This window comes from Varanus komodoensis, unplaced genomic scaffold, assembly GCF_004798865.1.
Source record: "Varanus komodoensis strain SLA01 unplaced genomic scaffold, ASM479886v1 scaffold9, whole genome shotgun sequence".
In the NCBI taxonomy this organism is placed as follows: Eukaryota; Metazoa; Chordata; class Lepidosauria; order Squamata; family Varanidae; genus Varanus; species Varanus komodoensis.
Genome location: NW_025336598.1, coordinates 26826596 through 26837269, shown reverse-complemented (window position 1 = coordinate 26837269; position 10674 = coordinate 26826596). Strand labels below are relative to the sequence as shown.

The 10674-nt window shown below is 42.6% G+C and overlaps 1 protein-coding gene across 1 annotated transcript in view; it reads right to left on the bottom strand.

Annotated features, from left to right (window-relative positions):
- LOC123016996 (dynein axonemal heavy chain 11-like) overlaps positions 1-10674 on the bottom strand; it is a 198224-nt gene that overhangs the window by 19223 nt on the left and 168327 nt on the right. Inside the window, exons 51-57 of the mRNA XM_044417936.1 lie at positions 6465-6587; positions 6151-6344; positions 5830-5978; positions 4121-4248; positions 3336-3563; positions 1686-1877; positions 1198-1317 (exon numbers count right to left, since the gene is read on the bottom strand). Coding sequence (XP_044273871.1) covers positions 1198-1317; positions 1686-1877; positions 3336-3563; positions 4121-4248; positions 5830-5978; positions 6151-6344; positions 6465-6587 — 1134 coding nt within the window. The remainder of the gene's footprint in view (positions 1-1197; positions 1318-1685; positions 1878-3335; positions 3564-4120; positions 4249-5829; positions 5979-6150; positions 6345-6464; positions 6588-10674) is intronic.

Genomic DNA, 10674 nt, shown 5'->3' with positions numbered 1-10674 from the left:
TGCATAGGACTGGCCCTTAAATGACCTAAATCATAAGTATTTAAATTTCAAGTTCAGTGGGATGCAGTGTCATTTAAGCATGCAGAGATTTGTGTCTTAGGGACACAAGGTTGTTAACAGGTTAGAACACACAACAATACAGCCTAGAACAATTTTTAATGGGAGGTTTCAATACAAATTACTGTAGGAGCTTAACCATCTCAGCCTCTATAAAATAAGAGGAAGAGGCCAGGACCTTCTATATCATGGGGAAGGGCAAGGCACCTTGTGCAATGAAATCACTTACAATCTTATTTGGAGGAAGAAGGGACTGGCATTGTTTCAAATTCAATTCTAATATGCTAATTTTTTGCATTTGAAAGCCAAGAATCTGCAGGGCAGAAAGGCAGGAGTCTAGAGCACTGAATCACCCTCCTAGACCTGCCCATTTGTAGCAGTGAATAAAAGCAGGTACACTAATTTTAAGGCATACCTGGATCCTAGACCTGAATGGAAAAGCATGACTTGATTCTCCTTTTTGAGTTTAGCACCATGATCATTTGATTATTACTCTCCAGCTAATTTGAAACCTAAGAACCCATTCACATGATCAGCTGAGGTGATAATTAATAATGATAGTATCACTTCATACCCTTGCTTCCATATAATAAAGTAATATCTCTCTGTGATCACAACCAAGACATCAGCTGATCCTTGCTGTTTGGCATTATGAGACTTGGAAGGAAAGGGGTCTGCCTGCTTCATGCACTGAGATCTAGCAAGATGGGGAGGTGGTATCTGGGGGAAGAGCTACATTTTAATCAGCTGACAGCCCATAAAAGAAACAGTCCAAACCACAGCTATTCCAGCTGTAAGATCAACTGTAAATTTGTTGTTGCAGATTGTTAGATTACCATATACAGATGAATGTCATGCTGCTGCAGGGGAACCCATTACGCACTCACATAAAAGTAGAGTAAACAAATTTACAATGTAAAATTGCTTTCAGTGCTAATGCAAAATACAGGGTGGACCCTAAATTTGCATATTATCCTCCTCACATGTCTGCCATTATAAATAAGGATAAGAAAGCGTAGATTCTTCAATCAACGCAGTTAAGAGCAGAGCAAACTCTACAAAAAGAATGCATTGACTTGCAGTAGGGGGAGCTCTAACTCAGGAAACACACTGTGTGTTTGCTAAAACCGTGGCCATTACCTGATGGGGTTGCATATACTCCTCCAGGTAAGTGCAGCAGAGTCTCCTGTCCCAGTCATCTGTAATATGACCGCCATACATAATCTCACCAAACAAGTATTGGAGATCTTCCCAGGGTATCTAAGAACCAATAAAGTAATTTCTAAAAAGATATACGTGAGATATTAAAGCACACCTGTGTACACCCACACGCCCCAGTGAAGCCAGAAAACAGGTCTGAGTTAGTGCACAATTAGCTGTCGCCCTCCGTGAAGTCAGAGCCAATTTTTCGAAGTGTCGCAGAACAATCAGGTTCAGTACAATTTGTCAGCCTTCTGATGCCTCCCATTGTCACAGAATGTGCTAATTGCCCTCAAGAACTATGCAACTTCCCAGAAAAACCTGAGCACTGGGTATTTGAGAATCAAGAGAGTCCGGTATTGTGTTTTTACTTAAGGCTTCATGGAAGGATGTGGTTCATAAGCAAGCTTAATGACATGCCAACCTACCTGTGAGTTTGCTTCCAGGTAATTGTACAGAACATTGACGGAAATGGTCAGGTCCCCATTGTTGAAAGCATATTTCCTGCTCCAGCCCTGGGGTCCAAATTTCCATCGCTCAGCCACACAGGCGTGGAAGTAGCAGAGTGAAAACAGAATGGTCTTAAACTCCTGTTCCCGAGAACACTGATCAAGAATGTTCTAAAGAAAATAAAACGTTTTCCCCCTTCTGAGAGAGATTGCATGTCAGAGCATAGACAATGTATTTTTGACAGCTGAAAGTAAGGACTTGAACAACTAACTGATACAAGACGGTGACAAAATACTTGCTCTTTTCGTTTATATATCATGCCTTGTCTGGCATTTTCTCTACCACACCTCTTTTGCACAGGCAGCCGCTATTTTATTCCTTCCTAAAAGCCTACTTAAATGTTAACATGGAAGCAGAACGCATACCCAAGAAAATCTCTTCGACCCTTTTATTTAAAAGTGTTCAAAAATAATTTCAGAAATATGAATTCAGCAGAGTGGATAAAATTACAACAAAATATTTAGGTCAAGTATCCTGTTCTAACATTTTGAAGAAATGCCATGTGATGGCATTTCCATCACATTAACTAGTGACGGCTTCCCACATGGCATTTTTGACTCATATGTACGCATATCTTTTAAATGCCAAAAGACTAAGAAGCAGTTCCCTGAATTGATTCTAAAAAAGGAAAGTTAAAAAGTTGAGCAACTGAAGTTCCTTTGATATGATTTTTATTCTCGGATATGATGAACCAAGATCTCTGCGGGGCATTCAAGGAAATCACATCAAGCTGGTGTTGCAGATTTATCCCAGTCATGCAGTTCTAATAATTTACAATATACAGCACAAATATTATGATCCTGCCTGCCCATTGCAGAGAATAACAGTGTGCTTAGACCCATAGCAAATCTTAGCTCAGCACCACAATTATACTTTATAACCACAGCAGGCGTATGCATGCACTGAGCCCAAGAATGATTAAATATATTTGTCTATCTCTGCTTTGCAACACTGTGTATAAACTGTTCAGATTATTTACAGAATAAGACATTAGCACATTTTGCAATCTGAGGCAGTTACTGGGGGACTACATGGCTTTAATAGGAAGTTTGGATGGCTTCTTATACATATTTATCTGGGAACAAGCTCCACTAATATTGGGGTGGTTGGGCAGGAATGTATAGGATTAGGGCAAAATCCCACAGAGATAAGTGCAAGCGCACAACTCCTTGGAGGCTCATGCAGAGCGGGAGGAGTGGAGGGGCACAATTCCATCTCCCTGCTCCTCCTGTTCTGTATTTTAGCTCGACAGCTGTTTTGGCCCAGCTGGCAAAGGAAAGACGAGTGCAGTGGCTTCCGGATGCCCCGTGCCCTCCCCTCTCCCCAAAACGTGCCCTTTCTCCTCTCCTTGAGCTCACTTTCCTGACCTCGGAAGGCAGATGGCACCGTTCGTCCTGCACTGGCTGCAAGGGCGCACGGGAGCAGGGTCAAGAGCCGATTCCCGGCTTTGGGGTCAGACTGGGGAACCTGGACTACGGCGTGTCCCCTCACACAATGTCTAGGGGCCAGAGATTGCCGCCTTCATCATCTGTTTGTGTCAGCTCCTTCCAAGTGGTTTTTTTACTTGCCTGGTCAAAATTGTCCAACGCAGCATGAAGATTAGCAAGCATCCCGGTTGGTGGCTCATTGGTTATTTTAATAGAGTTTTCCAGGATTCCCTGAGGAATGGCATGTTCCTCGGGGGTGGCGGCAGGTTCGACACTCATAAAGACCCGATACGTGAGGTGACTTCCTTCACTGTGCTTCTCCAGTAATTTCTCTAATGTGTCAAGCCACTTTGCAACAAGATGAATATTCTAGAGGGGAGATAAAAATAGGCTTCCTAGTGAGCTATTGATTTGAAATATGAAACATTTTATTGATACGAGCCAAAGGAAGCCATTTGATGTGGCACAATATTTAGGGAGGAGGGGGGAATCACACGCATTTGTTTAGTACAATGAGCTGCATAATGACAGCAATCTTCCCTGTTTGTATCTATTCATCTGATTATAAAGAACAACAATACTTTCTTCAACACATATATTTGCTAAAGGGTGTTTTTTTTAAAAAAAGATGATCATAAATTAGTAAATCAGATAGCAAACATCTGAGAAAGTATTTCAATAAATCTCCCTGCCATACAAAGCCATTGCTGCCGCAGCTCACGTTGTTATAGTGCAATCAATGCTGCAAGCATCCACACACCTAAACAGGAAGCCATGTGTTCCCTCCTCCACCCACTTTTTGGGAGGATCCTAAAAGGACAATACCATTATAATGTGCCCACACTATGCACACAGCATCTTGGGAGCCACCTTAAAACAACAAAATTAGAAGCGCAAAGTGGGTATAATGGAGAGCTTTGACTTACTTGAAGTATAACCCAGTGGCCTTCTTTTGATGCCTTTTCCAAAGCCATCTCTGCGATGGCTTCCTGCCCTTGACCCAAAGATACATTGTGAAGCTTCCCCGAATCAATGGTAAAGCCAAGCTTGTTCCCTTGAACAGAACAATACAGCTTCCATAAAACGCTAGAGAACATGCACTTTTGGAAGAAATTAAACTAAATTCTAAAACAAAAATGCAACACTTGACAACCTGAGCATCCGAAATACTCCCACTTTTTAGTCAAGCCAAAGAAATAAAATCTAGATGCTATAAATTAGCCAGTGCCCTATGTAATGCAGCTCCTGAAGTGCTACACAGGTTTTTAAGAAACTCCAGCCGTATCCTGAGTAATTCTGCTATGAAGCTCAGGTTTGAATTCCCAAATAGTATTCCCAAATTGTATTCCCAAAGAATACAAATGCAAACAAAAGAATTTGTATTGCCAAAGAAACTCCAGTGGACATAACCCTGGATGCACAAAGCCTAGGTTGCAGAACTGGCGCAGATTAGGCTCACTTCAAAGATCACACCTGCCTGCTCTGCATGGGAAATGGTTGATTTATTATTAGTAAACCAAATAGTACAAAACAATATAACAACAGAAGGATCAAAAGGGGTGGGCAGAAGAATATAAAGATATGGCAGATGTGGAGAAGGAATGGAATCTTCCTTGCCATACAACATAGTTACAAGCCCGATGGAGTGGAGGAAATAATTTTGCATAATTTTAAAAGACACATGTCACTACACAGCATGTGCTTAACGTCATGTGAAGTCTGACCTTAAAAGGGGGAGCCGGCTCTTATTGCTCACTGTTTGCACTGCACAGTTCTCACCTATCTAGAACTGCATTCCCCAGTAAAGCCCATTTCGTGCCTCAACTTGCACTAGTTCAGAACATAAGAAGAGCCATGCTGGTCAGACCAGCGGTCCATTGCAGCATTCTAGTCACACAGGGGTTGAGCAGCAGCCTGTGGGAATCCCACAGCATCTTCCAGCTCATGTTTCCCAGTCGGCAGCCAGCCTAGGTGTCCTGCCTCTGATCCTGGAAGCAGCATGCAACCATCAGGAAGAGGGCTCACTGGCAGCCTTCGCCTGCATCGTTCGCCACCCTCATTGCTACTGGAGGAAGAGCTGGGACTTTGCCACCACCGTCCTCCACAACACTTGTCCCGCTCTGCCCAACTGTAGCGACAGCCGGGCAATTTGGGAAGACAAACCTGGGCTCAACAGCAGAATTATGCAGGTCACGGGTCATCAGTTCTGGACTGACATCCAGGCCTCTTCCGATATTTCAGCATTGCTACAATGTTCTGCGATTAAAGCACTGTTGTAATAGATATGAAGATGAAACTCAAATACTTCAGCCACCTAATGAGAAGGAAGGACTCCCTGGAGAAGAGCCTCATGCTGGGAACAATAGATGGCAAAAGAAGAAGGGGATGGCAGAGGATGAGGTGGCTGGATGGAATCACTGAAGCAGTTGGTGTGAGCTTAGGTGGACTCCGGGGGATGGTGGAGGACAGGATGGCCTGGAGGAGTGTTGTCCATGGGGTCGCGATGGGTCAGACACGACTTCGCGACTAACAACATAACAGTAACAATAGATATGGCCGTGCTGTTCTAATGCAGCAGGGATAGCTTTACTGAGCAGGTGAAAAATCAGCCCTGTGCTACTTGGTCAAGCCCTACCTAAAGATTCAACATCTTTCAGTGGATCGACACCAGGAGACAAAATGAACACGACTGGCGAAGCAGGCCCGCTTTCTTGAAATGATTTGGCAAAGTCCGTTTTATGTCCCTCTGCATATTTGGTTCCAAGTTTCTCTTCAACAAAGTTCCTACAATGAAGAGTTACAGATAATAATGCCTCTGGGGAAGCAGCATTTCATTTCTAAAGAAAGACAGTCTCAACAACACAGCATTTCATCATGACTCGTATTTACTGGAAATCAAGCAGAGTCCACAATTCTGCCCTTCAATGCAGTCTTGAGTTAGGACACATAATCTAACCTGACAGCGTAAGTCATTCGATCTGGTCGCAAGGCTCGCATCATAATCAGTTTCTGCAGGGAACTTTTTGTCTTCCATTCCTGTGGAAACTTCTCTTTTTCTGGACATTCTGATTCAACCACTTTTTTCCATCTTTTTGGAGATCCTTCTATATCTTTGTCCAAACCATGAAATTCATCCATAAAGCTGATTGTCTACAAAGACAGATGTTAGCAGAAATATTGCAGAAATACTCTGGGCAACAAACTGTTCCTACCTCCAAAATATGCACACATGTAAAATTCTTAATACAGGTAGATTTTGGCATACAATACCTTAATTGCACTCCAGGTAGAGTTGGAGAGGAATTCCAAAGGGCTGCTGTAGCTGTGGTCAATATTAAATCTCAGAAGGAAGTCTAGCTCATGAGCATCGATCTCCTTATTCATGAGCAAAAGCTTAAAATAAAGACAAAATGCCACCAAATTAAAAACAGAAACAGAAAAATCCATAAGTTTGGAAAATTTCACTTGCTAGACAGATCTGAAGAACCTTGAGAATTTCAGTGCATGCTAAATATAGGAATGGGCAGAATATAAATAACAACAAAGCAACTTCTAAAGATGATGATGATGATAGCACGGGGCCACATGCTACATTTCATTTGGGCTGCATAATTTTTTTCCAAGCTGGAAATGGTCAGTAGCACTGAAGACGAGGCCCAAGGCCAAACTACATGTTATCCATGCCTTTCATCTTTGCATGACTGGTTTTAAAAAAAAGAAATAACTGGCCCTGGCAAGGGAAAATGGGGGCTGTGGCACAAGGAAGAGTTTAATTCACTGGCCATGCTGTCATCCCAATCAGAATTGGCTGAGGGAGGTTGTGCTGATGGGAATTTTCTTCCTACTTCCCAGGGCAGGGCTGATTCTGTCTAGAACTACAAAGCTCCTTTCTCAGCCATTTTGTGGTGCTGTACAGGCCCCCTCCTCTATCTGGTTATTTTTTTAACAGCGATTCGAGAGCTAAAGACACAAATGATATTACTTTTAGTTTATATATTTATTACATTTCTATATCTTTCAATAGCTAAATCTCTCTGGGCAGTTAACAACAATTTAAAAACATAAAGTCAGCATAAAAATGTGGTATAAAACATTAAGAGTTTAAAACTACAGTATAAAATAGAAGTAAAAACCAGAGTCAAATGTGGTGTCAGAACTGAGACTTAAAATACAGTAAAGGGTTGAAAACAACTGTCCCCTGAAACTTAAATTCCTGGGAACAGTCCTGGGAAAATGAGATCTTCACTTGGTGCTGGAAAGAGCATGATGGAGGCACCAGGCGAACCTCTGTAGGCAGTCTGGCCCTTGGACAGACAAGTCAGAGCGATATCTGGTCATATGAGGTGTATTTGGCCACGTGAGACCTGCCCCAAGCAAACTAGCTGCGGAGAGCAAAGGGCAGGCCTTGGGTCCGCACATTTCCTTTGGGACTTCCCCACTGCAGGGAGAAATGTGGGTGTAGTGCAAGCTTATTTGACCCTGCAGAACAGATGTCAATGAACCACGGTATGCCCGTGTCCTGATCAACACAAAGTCCTGAGGCATCCGTGATCGTTGCATCGCAACGGGCAGCGGTGTGAGGAGGCCCACTTCTAATCTCACTCCAGGGAGAATCCCAGTGGCCAGATAACTTCTGGCCAAGCACACCTGTATGTGGCGAAGGGAAGAAGCTTTTGATGCATGTTTGATAAGGCAGTTGGTCAAAAAGCATCATCTTATGTATTGCCATGTGAACATAAAGTTAGATACTAGGGTTTTGTTTTGCTTTTTCATAATTGTGAAACTTTTAACATCTTGATTGAATACATTGTTATTCTACTGAAACTTTTCCCCAAGCTGTTTACTGCAGGCCATTTAGGGTAGCATGTAATCATTATAAATAAATTTACAACTGATTTCTAAATAAATGTCTGGAATATTCATAAAGCTAAATTAGTCCCAGAAATGCTCTTCAGTTTTTTAAAGCACGTTGTGGAAGGGCAGAAAATTTCATCTACCAGTATTTGCTATCTATCTATCTATTTTTTGATTTATATTTATATCCTGCCTTTTTCCTACAAAGGGCTCAAGGCAGCTTACATCTCCTCCTCCATTTTCTCCCCACAACAACAACCCTGTGAGGTAGGTTGGGCTGAGAGTCTGTGACTGGCCCAAAATCACCCAGTTGGCTCCATGGCTGAGCGGGGACTAGAACCCAGATCGCCTGAGTCCCAGTCCCACGCTCTTAACCACTACACCACACTGGCTCTCTACACCACAATTGACTGGAAAATCTTCAGGAGAGTCAGAAGAACCACACAAATGTCCAGTGATCAGAATGAAGAAGAAACTGAACATGATTCTTGGCTGCTCAGTATAGCTGCCCTTTTAAACAAAGGGATGGGAAGGTTGAAGGGGACAGGGGTGTTTCTAATGGAATTTTATTCCCAGGAAAAGGAGGTTAAGCACCTGAAGATACTTCTCAACAGGGAGTGTTCATTTTTGAAATGTATCAGATCACACCAGTGCAATATGGGATTGGCCATGGGGAAAGGTACATTTACTAATGTCTAAAGATCTGGGGCTGGCAGCAGCCCAGATTGTAATCCTATTATCATGGGGAAAAAAACCGAAGCTGGATTACAAATTAACTTTCCTGAATCTGGCACTCTGCAGACACAACTCTTATCATCCTCAGCAGCCATGGGTAGTGGGAGTTGTGGCCCACTATATCTGGATGCCACTCCCTGAGTGAAGGCTGGTGTAGATCATGCTGAAGGAAATGCATTTCCCTGTATCTATGTGCCTATTATCCAAATATTGTGAAAGCTGCTCGATTCAAATATAAGCAGCATTAAAGTAGAAAAAGCAACCTTCTGGTTGCTGCGTTCCTGGTCCAGGGTCTTGGGGAGCAATGGGGAGGGAGACTTGCTGCCCTGTGTGTGACAGTGCCCTGTTTTGCACACTCATCTGTAGTTTATTTAACTCATGCTTTGCTATCCTACCAGTGTTTGCTTGGTAGGTACTCACACAAACCATCGCTTGTTTTCTCAATCCCTCGGTTGTTTGATTTCCCCTTCCTTTACTGGCTCCCCCTTTATCTCAAATGCAAAGCTCTTTGTAGCATTGTAGTACTATCATGTTTACCACTCATCTCCTATAACCTGGCAAAAAATCCCATGAAAACCCATCATTTTGAGTTCACTTAACATGGCAACCCATGGTTTAAACAACCTGGAATTCACAACTCAGCAACAAACCACAGAATCTCCTTCTGGTTGTTCGTGGTTAACAATTAGTGGTTTGCTAGCACAGATGGGTCTGCTGATCACAACAACTCAGAATATAAGTTGCCATGGGTTGAATAATCCAGGAGTTTGCATTATACGAACATCAGGACACGCTCCCTCAGGAGATACCCATGCCAGAACTCCTCGCTCCTCATAGTCGGGAAGAACAGCACCCCATAACAGTGAGGAGCACTGACCTGAGATTCTGCGGAACCAGTGCTACTGATATGACATACAGGCTCCAAAGATATGAGAGTAAAAGTCTAGCTGAAACCCATACCCTGTCTGGCTACAGATGCAAATCATCCAGTTGCATTTATGAGATGGGATTGTGGAATACATGTGGGGCCCTATTTATACTGGGTCCAAAAAACGGTTATTTGGGCTTCAGAACACATGCACAGGGGGAATCCTCTTGGAACCGCCCTGCATGGCCATTTTTCCTTCCAGAAAATTTAAACCATTCAGCATGAGGCTGCCCACATCTAACAAAAGATGCACCATTTGGGGGTGGGGAATGCTATGCTCTGGTGTAAGGGAATTGCCATTTGTTAAAATAGGCATTTTCTTTAAAATGTTTAGGGAAAGCTGTACTGGAAAAGAGTGAGACATAAAACAGCAAATATTTAGTAAACAGTAAATAATGAATATCTGAGTGGGATTGAAAATATTTCAGTAAACACCTTTCTGGTTTCAATCTCTGCAGTATAAAAGGATTCTGTTGAAATAGCTTTATTATTCGAGGCAGACAGATAAGTGTGCTTAAATTATTTTTTTAAAGAAGGCAACAATGTCATTATCATGACTACAACTAAATCCATCTGAGGAAGCCCAGGGATGGGGGGAGGTCAGCAAATGTACTGACACTTATTTTGTGATGCCTTGCTGACATTTTCTAACACCATCCACTGGGTTTGTTTTGTTGGGATGGAAAGGAAACCTGCTAAAATGTACAAAAGGACTGAAGGTTAACATCATTTGCCTCAGCTTCTAACATCTCTTGATGACAATTCAGAGTCACGGGAAGTGTCACAGGAGGGGAACACAATGAATCCTGCAGGGAAAGGCGATTCCCCTCAACTTTGCGGCTCTTACGCCCTCATTTCTTCTTCGTGTAACAGAAGTGCCATCTGTTCCTAACCTTAACATGCATGTGTTTGATTTATATTCAGTAATAGATAATAGTGGGGTGGGGATTACAGCATTTTCCT